Genomic DNA, 22,639 nt, shown 5'->3' with positions numbered 1-22,639 from the left:
TGATCACATTAATGTATGTAACTAGAAGATGATGTTTGGCAGGTGGTGGATACATTCCTGCTGTATCTTATTGGCTTAAAAAAAGGGTCACAAACTCAGGTTTTGTTTCAGTTTAGATGGTTCCCCTCTTAACTGCACCCCACTTCTCCAAATCTGCCTTACTTTTTCCATAATACTCATACTTGTGCTACTTTTCGTCTGCTTGCAGAGCTGCGTGTACATACTGTACTCTACATGTTTCCCAGATATACCCTTAGAAGTCATATTTGTTTGACAGATGGTAAGGGCTCAGCTAGTTCACAGACAGATAGGCGGGCCGGCCTATCAAACGTAGGGACAGAGTGGACTGAGCTGAGATTGTGCTGACATGTATAAAGTAACTAGCAAACATATCTATTTCATTAACGTAATCAAATTCCAATGCACTGAATCGGTGTCTGTAGGAATACACATTCACAGTTAATGAAGTTTGCTGCTTTTCAAGTAACGTCTGTTATATTTTCCACTTTTTTGTACAGTTATCTGGCTTTATCAGTGACCTTCTGTCAGGTGTCTTTTGCAATTCAGTGTTTGATGTGTGCTGTAACATTGCCATGACTGAGAACTACAAAGACAGACTAATATGAGGGCAGCTGATAACACACATGTGCTATTAACAGTCATCCTTAACTCCAACTATAACTGTCTGTGTGTGTGGCCGGTGATTCATCACTTTAATTAGCACAACTCAGCTTTGATCCTTACTCCTTGGAGTTTATGTTTGACTTTTTATTTTGATGTATTTAAATGGGATGGACATCAAAATCGACAGCTGGTGACCTCAATGCTTAAGCAGTACATTCTGCTATGGAACCAGATCATGTTAACTTTTTTTTCTTAAAAAAATGACTCAAAACTATTAATTGATTAACAAAATAGTTGGCAATTCATTCTCTGTTGATTGACTAACTAATTGATCGGCTAATCGTTGCAGCTCTACACTATTTTATATAATTTTATAGCTTCGATGACTAATCAAGAAAATAACTGGCTGATGAGTTGATGCTGAAGATAATAAGTTGCAGCTGTAGTTACAGGTGTGCAGGTTATTTAGTGCAGTGCGTGTAGTTGCACTGTGGAAAAACGGTCTCGCTCTCACAAGAAAACCCAGAGAACTTTATGATAGGTTACAGCTTTCACGATATATAGCTACAATACAATAAGGAATGTGCCTCCTTTGACCAAAATTTGTCCTTAAAACACATGTAAACAGACAGGAAGCCTTCCTGTAAGCAACGAGGGGACGCAAGCGATGAGCACGTCTGTCCTCCGTTCTGGTGTGTTTCTCCTGTGCGGCCCCCTTCTCTCTGCTGCGTGTATAGTTTATCTATAATCATCAGTGCCATGTTCGTTCTCAGACTCTCAGGATGTGTAGAACAGTGGCAGCTCTGTCAAACCCACTAATGAGAAGAGGCCTTAATTGGTTGTTCTGGTGGGAGAATCTGCTCATTAAAGGTAGCTGGAACTAACTGGAGGACTAGCTAGAATGAGTGCATGATGTCCTTTTTTTTTTTTTTCTTCTTCTCAATATCGCAGTTGTCGTGGAAAAACCTTACATTTCCAGTCATTTGAGGTCTGTGTCTTTTATGAAATGATATTTCTGTGGATTCCCAATGTTACAAGACTTGTGTATGAATTAAAATTAAAAGAAACATTTTCAACAACAGTAATGCCTCCAATTGAGAACAGATGCAATGGTGATCATCACCGGCTTGCTCTTTAACAGTAGTCTTAGGGGGGGCATTAAAACTCGAATGGCGTTATTATTTACATCTTTTGCATTTTATAGCTTCCTGATGTGACCGAATGAGAAAAACAGTTCGCGTGAACTTCATTTGCACATTGTTCTCGCCCTCACCTTGTGTCAGACAGGACGGCGAGTTGAGAGACACAGTGAGACAAAAATAGGAAGTAGAGATGGAGCGGCGAAAGGAGAGAGGGAGGGAGGAGAGAGAAAAAAAAAAAAACCCAGCAGAGAGGAAGTGAGTAAGAGTCAGACAGAAAGAGGAGAAAGAGAGACTGAGCGAGAGCGACAGAGAGAGTGAGAGATATTGCTTAACCATTCGGAAAGGCTATGGGAACATCTCTGTGTGTGTGCGTGTTTGCGGGGAGTATGTGTGTTTTCATCCTGACCCTGTCGGTTCAACAGGAGCAAAGCACGTCACATCCACTCAGACACACACAGATTGCCCCACTGTCACACATCGCTTTGAATGAATAGTGCTGGCTGTATTTTTAGGTCCATGCGGGAAAAAAAAAAAAAAAGAATCCTCCCCTTCTTTCTGAATATTGAGCAACCAAAAATCTAAATGTCAAGGATTCGATTTGGCTACAGTGTTCTCGCCCTGCTCCAGTCTGTGAAAATGGTCATTATTATAACCGTAAAGCACGAATTCAAGGCTTTCATCTCCTCCGACAAATGCAGCGACACTGGGACAATCAAAAGAAAGTAGTAAGGTGGACATATTCTACAGTTTAGCAGCCAGCCGTGACCGGCGAGTATTAGCCTCTAGCTTTCAGAGCTGCTCGGCCAGCGGGCGCCGCAGGACACAGATTCACACAGAGAAGATCAGAGAGCCATGAATGAATGGAAACTGTAATGCAATGTTCAGCTTATTAGCGCTACAGAGACAGTGATGAGGGGGGAGGGGAGGAGAGGAGGGAGGGCGGGTGAGTGAGGGAGTGAGATGGAGAGAGGGAAAGAGTGATAGAGATGTAGAGGGTGTGTGTGTGTGTGATGGAGGGCAAGGAAAGGGAGAGGGAGGTAGGGTGGGTAGTTGGGTAAGAGGGTCAGCTAAATGCCAAAAAATGTAAATGAGAGTATGTAATAAAAAAAAAAAAGCTGGAGCAATAGCCTATTAGGAGGAGAATAGAAAACCCTTGTGTTGAAGAGTAATGTTTTATATCAGAGAGGGAGAGAAAGAGAGAAAGATGGCAAACTGCCCTCCCCAGTAAGTGTCCAGCTCTGAAAGAAACGATAGAATAAAAACTGGAGAGAGAGAGTGTGGGCCTGTGGCTTTGGCAGGGGGCCAAACATAGTTAAAAACAGATTAATCAGCATAGGGTCACATTCTCACAGAGAGAGGCTGAGCAGGACGGGGCCTTCATCTTTTAAAGGCCACTTCTTGGGGAGCAACACGAGGAAATCTTGGCGCTGAGGTTTATATATCGGCAGAAAATTTGAGAATGTTGTGATTGTAATACTGATATCTGATACAAACATCTTTTATAGTGCGGCAACATGTCTTGGACACAAGTAGGGCCGCAACTAATGATTGTTTTCACTATCTGTTAATCTGGTCCGCAACATGTCAGAAAAGAGTGAAAATGCCCGTTATAATCTCTTACAGTTAGAGCTGCCACGGTATTCATTTTTTCCTGCTCGCACAAATTAGCGGAATGATTCAAACTGTCACAGTAACTGCCATAAAAAAAATAATTTAAACCTCAGATTTCATAAAATAATTGGTTCCTAAATACTGGTAAACTTTTCGTAGTCTATTCTTTATAGCCTCTTTAGTCTAAATGTCTATATTTATTCCAGCGTTGTCATTAAGAGGCCAACCTTGCTGCAGGAATATTGGTCGGCATTCGACAGGCGCATCATTTGGCACATCATTCTTTATGTCAACCCTGAGAGAATAACTCATGTCCCGTCACTTGAGCCGCTCACTCAGCGGCACTTGACTCTGTGGTGGGCGTGATGTGATTTTGTTACCATGGTAATGCAGTAACCACGGCAGCTTTACCTACAGCCCAACATGACATCTTCAAATGTATTATTTTGTCTGAAGACATTCAGTTTACCATCACATTTCATCACAAAATCTTCACATTTGAGAAGCTGGAACCCACACAATTTTTGCTTAAGAAATGACTAAAACGATTAATCGTTTATCAAAACAATAATAATCAACTAATTGTTGCAGCTCTAGACATAAGTTCGGACATATCAAGCAAATTGGGGAAGATGAGATTGTTCCGTGTGAATTGTGATTGCAACAGGCGTCTTTTTCGTTAATCATCAAAATCTGTTTGACCAACAGCTTCGGAGGACAGTGAAAGCCAAAATGTAATTAGAAATGTAAAAAAAAGAAGAGAAGAAAGAAGCCAATTCCACATTCAGCCAGACATCTTCAGTAAAAACAAATACTGTGGTGATAATCAGTCATTCTTTTACCATGTAATTTACGTGTATATTTATGTAAAATTCCAGTATGATTTTTAAATTAAACAAATATTTGCTATGTTTTTTTAGCTAACCATAATCAAGAATGTAAGCATAAGTAAGTCAAACAACAAAAAGAAAACAATCAGAACAAAACAATCAGAACAAAACAAACAAAACGATACACGTCAAAAACAACTTGCATATCCTGCACCGTGTCCTTCTACGCCAGTCTTTCTTTCTGATCATCCATTTCATATTTGTTCGATGTTATTTTTAAACGTTTGTTGAAACTTACTAAATGTTTTACATATTTTCAGTTCCTCACCACAGTTATGCCATAAATTAACCCCTTTGAGTGTAATACAACGATATTTTACATTAGTCCTCACTGATTGTTTATTGAACATACAAATTCCTCTCAAGTCATGTTGACTTTCTCTCATTGGAAACAACTTTTGGATACTTTCAGATACTAATGAATGTTTAACTTTGTACATGATTTGAACCGTTTCATAGTCGACCAAATCTTTCAATTTTAGAGCCTTTATTTTAATAGTGTGGGTTTATGGTTTAAGTGGTTATATGGCTACAAGTGGTTTTTTTTACAATTTTTATGACTCTTTTGAAGGATGAAGATTGGATCAGTGTTTGTTTTATATGCATTTCCTCATACTTCCACACAGTAAGTGATTTATGGGACTATAAAGATACAGTATAAGGTCTATAACAAAGCTTGATTTAGAAGATCTTTAACTTTACATAGTATCGCAATTGACTTTGATATTTTAACTTTGATATAATTTACATGTGGCTTCCAGCCTAATTTATTACCTGGTATCACTCCAAGAAATTTAATTTCAAACACTTTTTTCTATTTTGACACCATTTCTCATGAGTTTCCTGTTTAAGTTAAACGCTTCCCCAAAGATTATAAATGTAGTTTTACTTAAATCCAGTGTTAGTTTCTTAGAATCAAACCAACTCTTTAGCATTTCCAGTTCTTTTTCCACTATATGCAAAAGTTTTTCCATATTCTTGCCACAACAAACAACAGAGAACAAAAAGAAATGAGCATTACAAGATATGTAAGTATTTTGTTTTGTTTAAAATGTGGATTTTTTGAGACCCCTTGTTCTAATTAGATAATCAAAAACCTTTTTTTTTGTTTTTGTCATTAGCCATTCACTCTTTCAATCAAAGAATAATGAATTCATCAGCTCACTTATTTAACCATTATTCACTTACTTCATCCATCATATCACGTTTAGATTGTTCATTCATTCAGGCTGTCAAAAAAAGCCAGGAAGGGGTTTGCGCCCGGCAGAGGAGAGGGGGGGCGGGGCGGGGGAGGAGAGGAGGGGAGAGGGAGCACTGGGGAGGTGGGATACCAGGACAGAGCGATTAAAGAGGAAGGGATGAGGGGGAGGAAAAGGAAGCCAGAGGAGAGGAGTATCTGGGGCAAGAAGGTCGAGAGGGAGTGCAGACCAGCAAAGTTGTTCTCATTAGTTGCCTTTGAGAAGCTCTGAAGTTTGGAAACCATTTTAGAAAGGGCGTAAAGAACCCAGTGAACTGTCTGTTTGTGTGAGGGGGAGAATCAGGCAGACAGAAAGCAGCGTCAATAAACACAGTCTTTCCCACAGGTCAAAAATACACATGGGCAGAAGCTGGGGGCGCGGGGGGGGGGATTTAGACATCTGTTTAGATATTTTTCCTGGTATTAGAGATGGAACTAATAGATATGTTGTTTGGGTATCAGTCAGAAAATGTGAGTATTCAGAGAAAGAAGGAATAATGTGATTATACGGATGTTTTGCAATCAGTCATTTCCTGTTTTTATGTTGACAGGCTGCTAATTAGGGACACACAGATACTGAGACGTAGTGTTTGTGGCTGGAATGAAAATCGAAGACAAAGATAGAGGGATGGGAGATCGACCGAGAGGAACAGGAGGAGGATCCGAAGTAGGCCCGTTGCCACACTTCCTGTTTCCTGGTTAGGGGTCGGAGGTCACTGGTCTGGGATTAACTGATACTAGGTCGCTAAACAGTCTGTCTGGTCATGTCGTCGACCTCAAACCGCCGTCTGAGAAGAGCCAGTCGCCGCAACATACTTTAATGATGTGCGAGCGTGTGTCTTTAAAGGCAACATGTCCTCGCAGTAATTGAGAAAACAGGATGATGTTCTGAAAACGAGGACATCTTATGGTGTTCACAAGGGGAATGTCTAATTTTAGAGTTAGGGGTTAAGGTTAGTAGTTATAACATTAAAGGCAGGCAGCTATGAGTTGATGTGTGTGTGTGTGTGTGTGTGTGTCAGAGTACTTTACATTCTCACTATTGCATCGTTGGAGATCTAGCGTTACTAACCAATCCTGATTACAGCTGCAACTGCTTTGTTATTGAGTTGTTATTGTTATATTTATTTTTAATTGACTAATTGTTTGGTAAAAAGTCAGGAAACAGTGACTGATGCCAGTCACACTGTCCTAAAGCTCAAGGTCATAAAAGTTTTTTTCTCCAAAAGTCCAAAACTCAAAGACATTCAGTGTCAGTCAAAGAAGAGCTGCAAACCTGCTCAACAGAGAAGCTGTTGAAAGAAATATTTGGCTTTTTTCAAAGTGTTTTAGGAGAGAGAGACACTGAGAGAGAGACATGCAACAACAGTCACTGACAACAGTCAAACAGGGGACGTTGTGGTTCATGGTCAGCACCTTAAACACCAAGACCATTGGGTGCCCCAAAACCTGCCATTTTTGCTTGAAAATGAACTTAAACAATTAATCAGATATCAAGAGTTGCCGATTAATATTCTCTATATCAATGGATTGATCAAAGGACTCAATCTTTCTGCTTTAAACTTGGAATATTGTGTTTATTATGGAATATTTTATATGGGATATTATGCAACAATAGATGCATAGTCACACCCAACACTTCTATGAAGTCTTTAAAATAAATATTCAAGCCTTTGAGGATTTCTAATAGCTCACATAAAGGATGGCACACCTCTTCTTTCTTCCTGATACTATGTCAAGACAAGAATTTGTTATCCAATATTTGTTGACTTTTATCTGTATGTCGTGTTTCTCTGTCGGTAATAGTAGGCTAGAAAATCACTGGCAATCACTGTAGAGGTGTTGAGTATTAGTGTGTACTGAATCACCATTGTCACTGAGCGAATCAGTAACTTTTAGTAGTGAAGCTCCACTTACTGGTGACTAAAGGTGCTGTTGTCAGCTCAGCAATGATACAGTATGTACTACCTTGTTGAAACATATTAAACGTCCGTGAAAGCCGCAGAAACAATCATAATCTGGCTGCTGAGCTATTAACCATATGTGCCGTGTTTGTATAGGCTAGTTTTTGCACTGAGGGGAATGTGACAGCCTGGACTAGCAACAAACTGTTAGCCAAATATTTTCATTGGCTCTTTAAGTGCAAAAACTTCCATACAATTGACAAGACAACAAACCACATCCAAAAGATATAGAGAAAATAAAAGCAACTATGGTAAAAATTAAAAAATACCATTTATTACAGTTACAGTACAGTCAGTTAAGTCATAGTCGTGTGTTTCAGTGTCTCTAGCAGGGAATTCCCAGTTAAAGGAGTCCAAAAAAGGCTGCCAGAACTCTTAAAAATCCTCGGGTCGATGTCCTTGTTGAGTATTTCAACTTCTCAAGCTTCAAGTGCGCCATCACATCCCCAACCCAGCGCCTGTGTGTAGGAGGGGTAGCTGATATCCAGTTAACTAGAACAAGGCATCGGACCAGTATAAATAAAAAGGCTATGGCGTTTAACGGACCAGCAACAGACAAAACATACTACTGAGCTGTTGACAGTGAGAATCAGGGTGAACTTCAGGCCGTATGAATGGTGACGTGGTGTCACTTACTGTTGTACATCCTGAAGTGAACTGAATATGATGAGCTCACTTATCGGCGTACATCTAAAGTGCATTTGAACGGTGATGCAATCTTTAAACTGATCTGAAAGTGATTCGAAACAGCAAACTGATTAGTGTTTTCCATCTCTAGATCACTGTGTTAATAACAGGCTGAGAGCGGTCACATTGGACGGAAAGTTATCATATGAATTTGTTCTTAAAGTAGATAAATGCCGTGTTTTGTCAGTGCGGTAACACATTTTCAAAGCTTTTGATCCGATTGTATAAACACTTGATTGTCCACACATCTCTGCTTTCAGCTACTTCCATCTGCATCACTCTGCCACACTAACCAGCTGTAATAATGAGTCTAGTTGATACCCATGAAATCGTTTGTTTTGCCGAGGCACCTGTTGTTACCACCCTCTATGGGATGTACGTTACCATAGCAACACCACACCCACTGCTTCTCAGGAGAGACTCACGTTCGCCCGTGTGGTTTCACTGTGGGTTTCGCTGTCTTGTCTTTTTTTCTTTCACACTCACTCACTCAATCCCTCCTCCTCCTCCTCCTTCTTCTTCTCTCTTCTTTTCCTTCTTTTTCACTCTCACACGCACAATAAACTGTATCTCCTCTCCTGTGCACCCGTGTGACCCACCCATACTCTCTCTCTCTCTCTCTCTTTGTCTCACAAACACACACACACACTCACACAAATTCACACAGGCAGGTCACTTGCGCCTGACTGCTCTAATCGCTGAATAGGGGAGTTTAGCGGTTAACAATAGTAGTTATGAGCTGACCCATTATCAGTACCTCCAGGATTTCGCGGCGTTTTTTTTTTTTGTGATTATTGCAGCCAAAAAAGTTTGATTTTGCAGCAGTTTTTCTCAAAAATTGCGATACAATTTGCTCTTTTTGCAGTAAAATTGCGGGAATTGGGAAAAATTGCAAGCAAAGGAAAATAATGCCTTTATTTTATTTTTTTTAAACTACTACCAATATGAATTGTATGTAATCATCTTCAGTAAAAAACATACTGCATTTGGCACCAAATAAAATCAGTCAATAATTCCATTAAAATAAAACCATTAACATAAAAATAATGTTTCGTTTCCAAAGTATCAACTTGTGTTCTTCTGACTTAACTGAATGTAAACCTCATTTGGGAACATTTGGGAATTCTTTTGCTTGGTCTATGGCAGTAATTCTTATTGGCAGGTGAGATTTGTACATATTTGTCTGTAGATTTGGCCATTTCATATGAAAAAGTTGTGGTAATTCAGCAAAATTGCAAGTTCTCGCAAATATTGCGGAGGTTTCTTGAATTTGCATTAATTATTACAATTGCAAAATCCCAATGTCCTGCATAGACTTGCTTTATTCTCACACACATGCACACACACAGTAAAAGACAGGGTACAAAAAGTAAATTTGATGTAATTTGCATCAACTCACATTAACAGATTGTATTGTAATCACCATTATTTTTCTTTATTCTCTTTTCTGTCATCACAATTTCTCTGGCAGCAGAAGTGTATTTCACACGATGTGCCAAAAACCAAAATGAAATGGAAACTAAAGAAACTGAGTGAGAAAGTGAGAGAAGGATAAATGGAATATTGTCAACACTGTGTGCTAAATGCATTAGCTAAACGCCAGAAATGCTAAATAAAGATGGTAGAGCTGGAACTAACAATTATAACTATTATCTAGGGGTGTAACGGTACACAAAATTCACAGTTCGGTATGTACTCGGTTTTGGGGTCAGGGTTCGGTAAATTTTTCGGTACATCGTGTCTTGATTTGTCCTGACCAAATACATTCAGTTTACTGTCATAGAGGATTAATAAAACCAGAAAATAGTCACATTTGAGAAGCTAGAACCAGAGACTTTTGGCATTTCTTCAATCAAAATGTCATTTGATTTATCGACTAATGGTTGCAGCTCTAAAAGATGGTAATACATAGCTTCTATACATTATCATTACATTTGTGCTTAGTCGTGAAGAACAAGCTAATACAGTAGCAGCATTATTAGTTTTGTAAAGTGCTGAATATTATTTATAGTAGAGTAGAGTAGAGGGTCTCAGTGTTGTTGAAAAAGTAAAACTGTAGAGTAGAGTTTTGCAGCAGACAATAGCTGTTATGAGCCAGCGCTAATAACACACCGAGAGAAGTAATGACACCGCATCAGTCATTTAAGCATCACTTTATGAGCTGACCTCTCATTGGGTAAGACACCAGCAGCTCAGACCAGAAAGCTGCAAAGAGACACTAGGGAGCATTTGTTTGTGTGTCTGCTCCGTCAGGGCAATGAAAAGTTGAAATCAGGTGTATCTGGGAACGGAGGAGGAGAGAGAGGAGCAGTGACGTAGAGTAAAATGAAGGGATGAATGGTTAGATGGGCAGGCAGACCGACAGACACACAAACATACACAGGGATTATCCTTTGTGTAATCCTCAGTTTGAGGGTCAGAGTGCAGCGTAAAGGGACAGGCATGTTCAGAATTTTCACACCACTACAGTGTTTATGTGTGTGTGAATGTGTGTGTTTGTGTGTGTGGGGGGGGGGGGGGGGGGCGTGGGTATGTTTGTGTGATTAAGAATACAAATCCATAGCTGATGTGTTTATCAGTGACTCTGTGAGTATGTATTTACATATGTTTTAGGATCAGTTTATATGTGTGTTTACGTGTTGGTCTGTCTTTCTGTCTGTCCGTTTCTGTGTGTGTGTGTGTGTGTGTGTGTGTGTGTGTCCGTGTGTCCGTGTGTCCGTGTGTCCGTGTGTCCGTGTGTCCGTGTGTCCGTGTGTCCGTGTGTCGTTGCGTGACAGATGGACAGATCATACAAGAGAACAGCACAGATTAGGATTGTGTGTATGTGTGTGTGCGGTTATTTCAAAACCAAAACCGGCCCTCAGTGACTTGTCAGCTGCTGGACTGCGGTGGAATAGTTAGAGAAGCTGGTAGCTTGTTGCATCAGCGTTTCGGATGTCCCCGTGCGATCTGCTGCAGGATCGGAGTTTTAATTCATTAGTCTCAGCTGCATCATAGCAAATCGATTTCTGATACTTTATTTATCTGGACCCGTTGCATTCGGTGTACGCCAGCTGTCAGAAACAACCTCTGTAGTACAATTCAAAACACTGTAACCGTTTCACGAGCAAGTGAAACGAGGTGCGACACAAACAAACAGCACTGGCAGCAAGCAAAGCAGCTTTGGGGTCAAAATCGTTGTTTTTGTGTCTGTTTCAGGAATATCTTACAGGTCAAACACACCTGTGAAGTTCTGCTGTCGTTGGTTAAAAACTGTGACTGAAGTTTCGTACAGTTTGTAGTAAATGGGGTCCGCTTGTGGTGAGCACATCTCAAAATATGAGTAAGAGACACACTATGATGCAGAACTATTAAGCTGCCTTTAATTAGATCTTAATTTTCTTGTGCATAAATTGTCAGTGTGCGATATTCTGAAATTGCAATGTATAGCAGGTTTTGGGACAGCAGGCATATAAACCCTAATGATTATTTTCACAATTCATAATAGCAAAATATGAATGGCAAAAAATGTCCATCACAAGTGCCATCACGAGACCAAGGTGATGTCTTTAAATGTCTTTTTGGAATTTTTATTCCACCAACAGTCAAAAGAGATATTTCAGTTTATTGAAAAAACACCAGATATCCACATACGAGATGCTGGAACCAGCCCATAACATTTGGGCTCTTTGCAGACTCATAACTCATTAATCTTTGTAGATTAATGACTCATTAATCTTTGCAGATTAATGAGTTATCAACTTTATCAATTTGATCAATTAATTTATTGAACAAGTTTTGAGACGATGAACTAATTAGATTAAAGGAATAATATCATTACAGTACCTCCTCAATGTAGGCAGTATTGTGTGTTTGTTTGTGTGTGTGTGGGTGCAGCATTAGGTAGAAACCAGCTGGCTCTGACAGCTAACACACACACACACACACACACACACACACACACACACATCCCTGTATAAGATTTATAATGTTATGACATAATAACACCTGTTAGTACTTTCCACAGCCTGCTCAGACCTCTGATTCTCTGCCAACATCTAATATTTTATCGAGCGACTCAGGCATTCGGAGTTACTCTCATTGTTGCGTCTCCTCGTTTAGAAAAGCAGCCAAACCAATCAAAGCTTTTGTAGGTTGGACTTGTTAAGAAATGACATTTAACTGACTGGACTAGAGCCTAAAAAAAAAAACAGAAAGAGGTTTTTCTTCCAAAGAAAGAAGATAGATGTTCTTCTTTCTCATGTGCTTCGGGAAAAGTTTAGTTAATCAACTAGTCTGGTATGTCAGGAGGCTTGTGAGGGGGATGCATGTTACAATTTGCTTTACCGAGATAACCGCTCCTTATCGCGGCTTTCACTTAATGATAGAAAACAACATTAAGTGGAAAGATAGTAGCAGAAATTGTTATCTGCTGTGAGTTGGAGTAGCCCTTTTTTTTTTTTTTTTTTTTCCTTGTGGGTGTGGCGCACAAGTTGAATGTCAGGAGAGGATGAGAGAAGGGAGGGAAGAATAGCATTTCCTGTAGGTCCGGCACGTAATATCAGCTGTAAATCTGACGTAGTTTGAAATGGATTTAGGCACGGTCATAATCTCTATTGTCACTTCTATGCTCGCTCACTAATCTGTATTTTTGCTGTGGTAATCTCTTGTCTCCATGGGGATTTATTGTTGTAGTCCGTGAATGTCGTTGCCATGGAAACCTGTTCCTCCCCTCTCTGCCTCATAGAATTGGGCGGGAGGGTATGTATGTTTTGTTTTATTAAACTTTTATCAGATATTTAAAAAACACAAATGTCAAAAACCATTTAAGACAAGTTACATCTATCCATTCTTTCTTTCTTTCTGTCTTTCTTTCTTTCCTTCTTTTTTTTTTTACTTTTGCACTCACCCCCGTGTCTGTCTCTCATAAAACTTTATCTCTCGGCCACAGGCCAGATCAGGAAATTGTTGTTGCTATGACGACGACCCCTAAAACCCAGACGGGCAGCAATAAAGTTGTAAGCGGGGGGAGCGGTAGTATTTGCATTTCTGTGACTTGTGCAAATGCAATACGGTGTTTGTGAAGATGTGAGAGATAAAAAAAACAGCAACACTCTAAATGTACTCTTAAAAACAGCGCGTATAAAAGTCAGAACTATTCTATTCCACCGGGATTTTTAGTCAGAATTAAAAGAAAAAAAAAAAAATCTGGTGGGCGGAACATCATATTGTATTTAATTGCTTATTTATTTCATTTTCTTTCCTGTACAATGTGAAATGCTGTTGTTAAAGTTCTGCAGGCCAAAGACATGAAGTAATGGCTCAGTGTTCTCTGAGGGATAGTGAATGGGAAAACAAGAGTAATGTGTTTCAAAGAGGGGCCGGAGAAAAGGAGATGCTTTCCTTTTGTGACTGTTTCTGAAATATATTTTGAAACACGAACTGAACACGTACAAGAATGATGTAGAAAGATTGTCTACTGATTTGAGAACGAGAGGATAAAAGAGGAGCGATTCCCATGCTAGCTTTCCTTGGATGAAAATGAAGAAGGACTGGGCATTAAGAGGAAGCATAATTTGCTGTGTCCATTAGTAATCTGGCACAGTCGGCTTGCGCAGTAGGTGGGGTCTCACTCCTTCTCTTTCATCCATCCATCTTTCACCTCTCTCTCCAGCTCTCTTGTCTTCCTCCCTCACTCCCCCTCAGTTCTGCTCAGCTCCTCTCTCTCACACACACACACACACACTCCCTCTCCACCCCCCCCCTCTCTCTCTCTGTCTCTCTCTCACTCATTTTCTGCCCTCGTTTCTCCGAGCAATAGTCCCGGGGGTAAAGCAGGCGCAGCGCTCTGAAGGAGAGAAGGAGAGGATGGAGGAGAGAAAATGGCAATGACAGTTTGTAGGGCAGGCATTCGCTGAGAGGTGGGAAGCGAAAGTGAAGGAAAGAAAGAAGAATAGAGAGCAGAGAAGAACAGTTAAAGATCAAAATAAAGCGAGAAGAAAGAGAAAGAAAACAGGAGGTGAGAAGAAGTAAAGGGGTTTACAAGGGAAAAGAAAGCAACAGAAACAACAATAGGTAAGGACATAAGTTCTATCCATCCGTTCATCAATTCATTTTTCCCGTTCATTTAAATCATTCATTTGAAAAATAAAAACTTAACAGGTGCAACACGTGATTGTTTGAAAAGGGAAGTAAGGGCGGATTCACCCTCTCGTGGCGCACAGCAGTAAAGCCAGAGGGAGTTGTTTATGGAGGTTAAAGTGTCGAGTTAGTGTCGTTAAGTTAATTTTTTCACGTCGCTGCCGTGACAGTCATGTGCAGCGACCATTCGTCGAGCATGCCGTACGAAACGGGTGGGGTTGAGTCAAGCAAATAAGATGAGAAAGCAAAAAAAATTTTTTTTTTTCTCTCTCTCTTCTATAATTAATCCTCAGAATGTACTTTGAAGACTGTACTTTCATGCTCAGCGCAAACAAGTGAAGAGTAGATCGTATCAACGTTTGTTCACAGATAAACGGAGAAAAAAAAAGAAGCTAAAATTAAGATAAAGCCGTCGTCAACAACAAGCAGTAAACATTTATGTAAGCTTACGGATGATGATAAGATAAGGAAATGAGCTGCCTCTTCGAGTGTGCATCGGAGAGAGATGTGGAGAGAAAGTTTAGTCAAGTCGAATCAGAAAATCAGGTGCGTGCGTACAAACACAGGAATGCCTCACCTACTTTTAATTTGCGGGACTAGCTGCGTGTTTGTGTTTATCATGAATCTGCAGCCCTTTTTTCTTGCCTATTCCGGACAACCGGCTTAGTTGATCCCTACTAATTGAGCGTGAAATAGTCCGACAAAATGCACCACAACACACAAGTAGTGCAGTAGTCGCCTCTGGACAAATTCTCTACGGAGAGATGCTTTTCTCAATGGAACAAGAAAACACATAACATCCATAGATACTCTTGGATTTTGGATGTGTGAGGTGATGACGCAGGTCTACTTAACGCACGCTCAACCCACATATGACCCCATTCATAGGAAAAGTGCTGTTACAGTTACTCGGTCATGTTCAAGAAGACTGCCAGCTTCCTAAAACCGGCATATACAGTTACTATACAGGCTGGTATTACGGTTTTACTGTCATAAACAATTCAGTGAGTGTATATGAAGAGAGACCATAATATTGTCACGCTATTGTTTATACGGACTGTGGGAAGAAGAGAGAAAGAGGAGGGGTTTCTGGGGAAGATAATGCGAACGGGCGATTGGAGGGGATTGAAAGGGGGGCCCGGAAGAAAGGGATTGAGAGAAGAGAGATGAATGCAGAGATTTAATGAAAACGAGAAAGAGGCGCCCGGGGGCTGGAGAGTAGAAGAGAAAGAGATGGAGATAGAGGAAGAAAAGAAAAAGAAGAGTTGAAAGTGGAGTTAGAAAGTTATGAGAGAGGTAGAACAAGGGTCCCCGGGTGTCGGGCGGTTGTAGGGAGAGAGGGCCGGCGTAAAAGCAGGACTAAGTGGCCGTGACGAAGCTGCGGGCTGATGCCAACTCGCATGCATGCTGTGAGCTAGTCCATTAAGAAACAAAGTGTATCAGAGGAGAAGGAACCGCAGCAGACCTGTTCTGATAACTCTACGTTAGGCTTGCGGGGGGGGGAACGGAGCAAATCTAGTACCTTTTACACATAAAAAATTTAAATTCATGTGGACCCAAAGCACAGACGTCAGCCTTAACACAACAAATTATTCACAAACTCTCCTTTTTTTGCACGTTTGAAGCCCGTGTACCGACAGAATATCATTATTTATCGTCTGATTTGTTGCGTTTAATGACAGATCGGACAGAATATCTGGATTACTTGGTCATGTACATACAAGTTGCTAAACAAGACATCCTGAATGACATCTCATTAGATGTTTTGATAAACTGTTATTGCTACATCTGGAGACGCCATGACTACCACGAATTGAGGCTGAAGCCAATGTGGAAGTACCTTAAAGTGCAGCCAGCTCCAAAAAGTCCCTGGCTGCAATCGAATCCCATTCAAAAAGCATTAACTCATCTTTAGAAATACTGATTTTTTTTTTTCCAACCATAAGCGGCAACTGAACTGGCTCCAATGCAAACCAGTGGGAGACGTCACACCTTGCTATGTCCATCTTTATATACAGTCTATAGTTTGTACTTGCTGTTTTAAGTTTGTTAAGTAACATCACCGGGATTCCCTCTTTATACGTAAGACCTCAGCAAGTTTTATTTGTCTTTTGTCCTCCTTATCTACACAAGCAAACAGTATATTCCCTCCCTGATATTTGCACACACCTACATACGCACCTCTCTCTACCCATCTCCCCCCTCCTCCTCCTCCTCCTCCCCTCCCTACCTCATTAGTCGATCATGCGTAAGGAGTCCTGTTCTATTTTTATTCCCGGCCCCTCCCTACACACCACTGCTGCACTGTGGCTATGTATGCGCGTGTCCTCTCTTATTGAAGGTGGCAGGGCAGAAAAGAGAAAGTCAGAGAGTCAGAGATGGTCAGAAAGTAATATTCAGACGACATCATAATGAATAATAGAACCGGGGAGAGAAGGCTACGGAGACATAGTGTGTGGGTGATGGAGAGAAACAGTCAGGGGGGAAAAGATTCAGAACAAGTGAAAGGAGAGAGGATGACGATGACTTAATAGTGAATAAATCAAGCAGAACCCTCAGCCTGAAGCTGCTTGTGCACAAACAGTCACACACACACACACACCACACCGAAGCAGGCTGTGTATGCAGGTAGACACCCGTAGCGCGCAACTTCTGACCTCAACTTCCCCTCAAGACCAATGTCATGGTCATCCAGTGTTATCAACAAATTAGTGTCATGCTGAATGAATGTATCTGTTTCCGTGAAAGGGTTTGTGTGGACAGTGCTGCCAAAGATATTTGGGTTGAAGCGTGTGTGTGTGTGTGTGTGTGTGTGTGTGTGTGTTGACCACAGCTGCGGGGTAAAAGCAATGACTCAAATTATAAGTAATTCTCCTTCTTTCAGTGTGCGTGTGTGTACATGAGTGTGTGTGTGTGTGTGTTACGGCTGGTGATGAGCTCTTAAGCTGTTGACCCAGATGAAACTCGTTTTGCGACATAATGACATCCTAAACTTGTGTTTTTTTATGTATTTGTGTAAAAGAGACATGCTTCCAAGTCAAGAGCTAATGTTTCAAACAGCTATGAGCTCATGTGCTAACAGCTGTGAGCCAAACTTTATATATTTAATTTTTTTCTACTAAACTAATTTTGCAGCCTGTAGGGCTTTAACTCCCTAAATGACATGACTTAAGTACCTCATAAATTAGTATATATGAGGTACTTTATCTTAGTTAGCCTTTGTCTTTTACTCGTTGGAAAGGAAGCATCGATCCCTCTCAAAGGTGGAAATCATGAGACCATGTGGCTCATTTATAAAAGATACTCCAGTTGTGTGCCATGAAAAATTTATATCGGTGCCAAAAATCTGTGGGGCAGTCTGATTTTTCTCCACCTCCCTGTGAGAGATCAACAGCCAAAACAAACTGCTATTATTATTTAAAGTATGAATATCACAGTTTACCATTAAAATGAGTGTTTTGGGAAATCCTTTAGAATTATGATATGATGGAATGAACAATAAAATCAGTAAATGTAACCCTAAATTAAATCTAATCATAATATACTTAAAAAAAAGGTTTAAAATCATTTTGTAAATATGTCATACTTAAAAACTGGATCTAACACTCCGCTGTTCCTCTCCTCTCTCGCTCTGCAGGTTGACGGGTCACCATGACAACAGAAGCAGGCTCTGAGACAGAGGTGAAGGAGAAAGCAGAGGAGTCAGCTGCTCAGCCGGACCAATCGGAGAAGACGACAGAAGAGACCCAGGAAGTCGCCAACGCTGAGGGAGAGGAGAAGGAAAAAGAGAAGGAGAAGGAGAAAGAGGGCAAAGGAATCTCTCGATACCTGCCGACATGGCTTAAGAAGCAGAAGTCTCAAAGCCAGGTACGCTACGTCAGCACGTGCACGTCCTGTACGTGTGTGCACAGAAATAATGTTTCACAGTTATTATATTCACTAGCAGTAAAAGTTTCAGATCTTTGCTTTAAAGTGTTCTAATCATATCAAAACGCTTAATAATTATCTGACATTTATTTATTTTTTTGTCCCTGACTCATGAAGACCTCTCCGACTAAGGAGGTCCCATCCACAGAGGAGGAATTAAGCCAGGTGACAAAGGAAGAGGAGGCGCCTGCCCCAGAAGTGAACGGCCACGCAGAGGAAGTGGAAGAGAAGGAGGAGGTCAAGTCGGAGCAAGTGAAGGAAAAAGAAGCAGAATCTCATTCCAACGCCAGTGCTGACACCGAGGTACCGTACCATACTATTCCCTCGCTTGGTCTGCTCTTCATCAGTTCAGCCAACACATGGGGGAAAACATGGCAGCCTCAACAAATTAGTGGGCAGGTCATCTAAAGGCTCCTAGTGCTCTCTGTTATTGTGTATGATGTACAAGGAATGATGGGACCATTCAGGCTCTATGGTTAATGGTATTACTTTGTAACATCATATACATATATAATGTTATATATGAGTAATGTTTTTCTTGTGTTTAAAGGAGGAGTTTGCTTTCTTGCCAAGAGTTAGATGAAAATAGCTTCATATGTAAAAAAAACATTAGAGTGGTATCAACATGTTTTTACATATGAAGCCAGAGCTGGGAGTTGGTTAGCTTAGCTTAGTTTAGCATAAAGACTGGAAGACTGGCTCTGTTCAAAGATAAAAAAAATCACATCTAAAACATTTTATCTTTGTTTAATAATACAAAAATCCAAGTGTAAAAATGACAAGTCATGGTTCTACAGGGGGCTGTGTCGACATGTGCTGGAACTATTTCTTGGCCCGGAGGCATCGACCCCCCCGGAGTCTTTGAAATATACAGAAACATCCAGGAACATCTACCCCCGTTGATATTGCAGAGTTTGAAATTGTTATCCCGAGGTTTTCGTCTCATATGAATGTTATGCACCGCAGCAAGTCAGTGACAGCAGTAGACACAGTGGTTAATTAAAGCTCTGCCAAAGCCAACAAGTAAACTTCTGAAAAGTCATTTGCCAAAACAGTTTTGTCCCTTCGTTAGTCACGCACGTAGAGTATTGTTCTGTACACACTCTTGATTAAGTTACATTTTTTTCACAAGAACAAGGAACTGAGATGATGAGATGTTGTTATATAATGTAAGACTTTTTCACAACAGTCAAACAATGTAAAAAACACACACACACACACACACACACACACACAGGCAAGCATGTTGCTCAGCCAAGAAAAAAAGACATACACACACACACACACATATACACACATCAACTGTTCCTCCCAGTGATCACATTAAGCCACCCAGGCCCACCCAGTGACATCAACATTTCAGTAATCAGGCCAAAAGAAACGCCTGCACTGTATAAGAACAAATTCACCCTAGAAGGGGAAATACTAAGAGTGATACAGAGAAAACTGTTTTCCACAGACGGACTTTTCATGACTTTGATCAAGCTCTGAAGTTTTTTTTTTTACTTGACAGCCACAGTAGGGAAATCTGGTTTGACTTTCTTATTTCACGTGTTTTTCCTCAAGTTTTTTTTTCTTTTCTTCACTCTTTCAGCCTGCCAAGGAAGAGAAGGTGAAAGAGAGCGCCGAGAAAAGTCTCGAAGGGACAAAATCGACAGCCGAGGGCGAAGGAGCAGAGGAGCAGCAGCAGAAGGAGAAAGAGCAGGGAGGCGGAGAGGCAGGGGAGGAAGCGGAGGGAGGAGAAGGCCAAACCTCCATTTTCCAGTCTCCCCTCCGTTTAGTGAGGAAGACCAAGATGAAGCTGGTGGTGTGTCACGTGACCCTCCTGGACGGGACAGACTTCACCTGTGAGGTGGAGGTGAGACTTAAGCCGCACACAATGCATCACAACAACATGTGTGAGGAGGGAAAAACATGGATTCTGATGGTTTTTAATGTCTAACATAAAGGTTTTAAGCACTTTGTCACATTTTTTTAAAGTGGATTTTGATGACACCCCGACATCAATGAAGGACAGGTGTGTCCTGTCACTTTAAAAAAAACCCTCCCATATTTTCTTCACATCTTTTTTAGATAAGAATATCACCGCGAGTGAACAGAGGTTAGTTCTGTTCTGATAACATGGGGTCAAACCAATGTGTAACGGCTGATGTGTACAAAATTGCAGAATGCGATAGAACATGGAGAAAGCCTTCACGGTGCAAGATAAAACAGTCTCTACAACTTGTCTATGTTTATCTATCTGACATGACGACTTGCATTTCCTGAAAAAGAGTTTGGTAAATGTACAAAACCCATGCGTGTCAATGGAAAAAATCAATACGTTCATGTCTGTAGAAGTTTTCAGCTGACACAGACTGACACTTTGTCCGTCTCATGTTCCTCCGCTAGTCAAGTAGGCCACACGTGAGTGCCAGTGTGTCAATGATGTAATCGCTAATAGGATCAGATCTGGTGTGTGTGTGTGTGTGTGTGCGTGTGTGTGTGCGTGCGCATGAGCATGGGGGTGTTTAACTTTCTGACTCAAAGTGCAGTTACGGCAGAAGCGCCCGCTCACATTGTTTTGGGCGTGGCTTAGGGGATAAAATGCGGAGCAAAGCAGAGCACGCTGCAGGGGCTTGTCTGGTGACCACAACACACACACACACACACACACAGAAACACACACAGAAACTAGGCAGATTATGGGGGTCCCACCAGATTAGTTTTCTGCATCTGCTACTCCCTAACAAGCACATGCCCCATACACCCAGTAAAACTCAATAGATACTCTCAACATCACATCCTCCACACTCGTGTCACAGGCTTTATTGTTACAATTAATTATGACTGTCATTTAAAAATCAGTGGTAATGGAAATAATTGAATTAAAATGTTCTCTATACTGCTATTTTCTTTAAATCTGATGGTCCATTTCTCTGTGTGTTTTTCTCATTATCAACATAGCTCAAGGTTAAAAATGTGTTTCCCCGAGTAGCATGCACATTTTTAGCAATACCCCTCCTCACATTCCCACACTGAGTCACATTCAATGGATAGCTGCCCAGAATAACCACTGTGTGCCTGGATCAAGAGCTCCTCAACAGAATAGCGAGCATTTTTTTTTTTTTTTTTTTTTTTCCAGGGCCTAGTTTTTCTAGAGATTTGAACTGGCAACTTCACCGCCACAAACCCATTTCCCTAATCTAAAGTGTGCCAACGCCCCACAGCGTGCCTGTGCGTGTCTACCGTCGTTTGAACAGTAGCAGCTTTGTCTCGCAACAGATAACGCTGATCCTGCAGCTAACTGCTATTGTCCTGAAGTGCGCACACACACGCACACACACACACACACACACACACACACACACACACACACACGCATCCATCCATCCATCCATCCATCCCTCCCTCCACACACTGGCATAGTTAGGTCGGGAGAGGGAGAGATGCACAATGCATTCCAGAGATTAAATTTTTTGTTTTCCCCAACAGGCCTCCAACACACACAATACCACACACACACACACACACACACACACACACATACTAGTTTCTACTCGGTCTATTCTTCAATCATCCATCTTTCCTGTTTATTAAGTGATGGCACCAAATTTCTTCCAGTGTAATCACTCAATAAATATTTTATTAGTATTTGGTGCCTTGGATGCGATCCTCGGCCAGACGTTTTTCTGGCTCTTTTTAAAGGGGGTTTTCAAAGGAGAGTCTTAGTGTCACATGGTCTTAATGCCTTTCCTAAGAATTTCATTAGTATCGGTTTCACCAGGATTTGAGTGTCACACGGTTTAAGCGCAGTTTCATAGAATTTCATTTGGTCTTAGTCAGACATGAGTCAAGTAGTATTTGCAAATATTGGGTAAAAGATTTGACACACAGAGCTGCATTTACTGCCTCTTTGTACACAGAAAAACAAGATGCTGATACATGTTTTATCTATAGAGCTCCTGTATGAACGTTATACGGTTTTATTTCTCTTCAGTGTGGAAGTTTGGTACTTTTGTGATGTACGGATCTGAGGCTCATTCAGCTTTAAAATCATTTATGTCCAAAAGTTTGTGGATGAAAGTTTTTCCCCTCTATCATTTAATCACCCAAAAAGTCTGGAACCGCCTGCAGACATTAGACAATTGTCCGTAGGTAATGCCTTGCTTGGAGGCACACTGGCACAGACACAAACACACACACTGAAAGGTCACATTCTTTGGGCGTTCAGAAATGCAACTACACTCTGGAGTGAGTGTATGCGGCGCATGCGTTTTGACCAAGTATAGGAAAATACCGCAAATGTTTTCAGCTGTCTCAGGACAAGAAGAAAAATGCAGTCTTTCATCCTCTCTGCTTCCACTTTGACCACGCTCCCTGCCCCGTCTGCATGTCTGTCTGGGTAACGCCACGCTTGTTTGGTTGTGTGTTTGTGTGTCTGCAAGCCACTGTCAG

General features: G+C 41.0%; 1 protein-coding gene across 9 annotated transcripts in view; it reads left to right on the top strand.

Moving 5' to 3' along the window:
- epb41l2 (erythrocyte membrane protein band 4.1 like 2) overlaps positions 1-22,639 on the top strand; it is a 51,666-nt gene that overhangs the window by 1,383 nt on the left and 27,644 nt on the right. For 8 of the 9 annotated variants that reach the window (XM_067571987.1, XM_067571986.1, XM_067571983.1 and 5 more), the window contains exons 2-4: positions 17,913-18,142; positions 18,320-18,505; positions 19,797-20,060. In XM_067571987.1, the coding sequence (XP_067428088.1) occupies positions 17,927-18,142; positions 18,320-18,505; positions 19,797-20,060 (666 nt within the window). In that variant the 5' untranslated portion in view covers positions 17,913-17,926. Of the gene's footprint in view, positions 1-13,939; positions 14,210-17,912; positions 18,143-18,319; positions 18,506-19,796; positions 20,061-22,639 lie in introns of those variants that run through there. The other variant, XM_067571980.1, reaches the window with a different exon arrangement.

The sequence above is a fragment of the Thunnus thynnus genome, chromosome 18, assembly GCF_963924715.1.
Source record: "Thunnus thynnus chromosome 18, fThuThy2.1, whole genome shotgun sequence".
NCBI lineage: Eukaryota > Metazoa > Chordata > Actinopteri > Scombriformes > Scombridae > Thunnus > Thunnus thynnus.
Note: the sequence above shows the minus strand (reverse complement) of the source record. Positions and strands in the feature narration are given on the sequence as shown.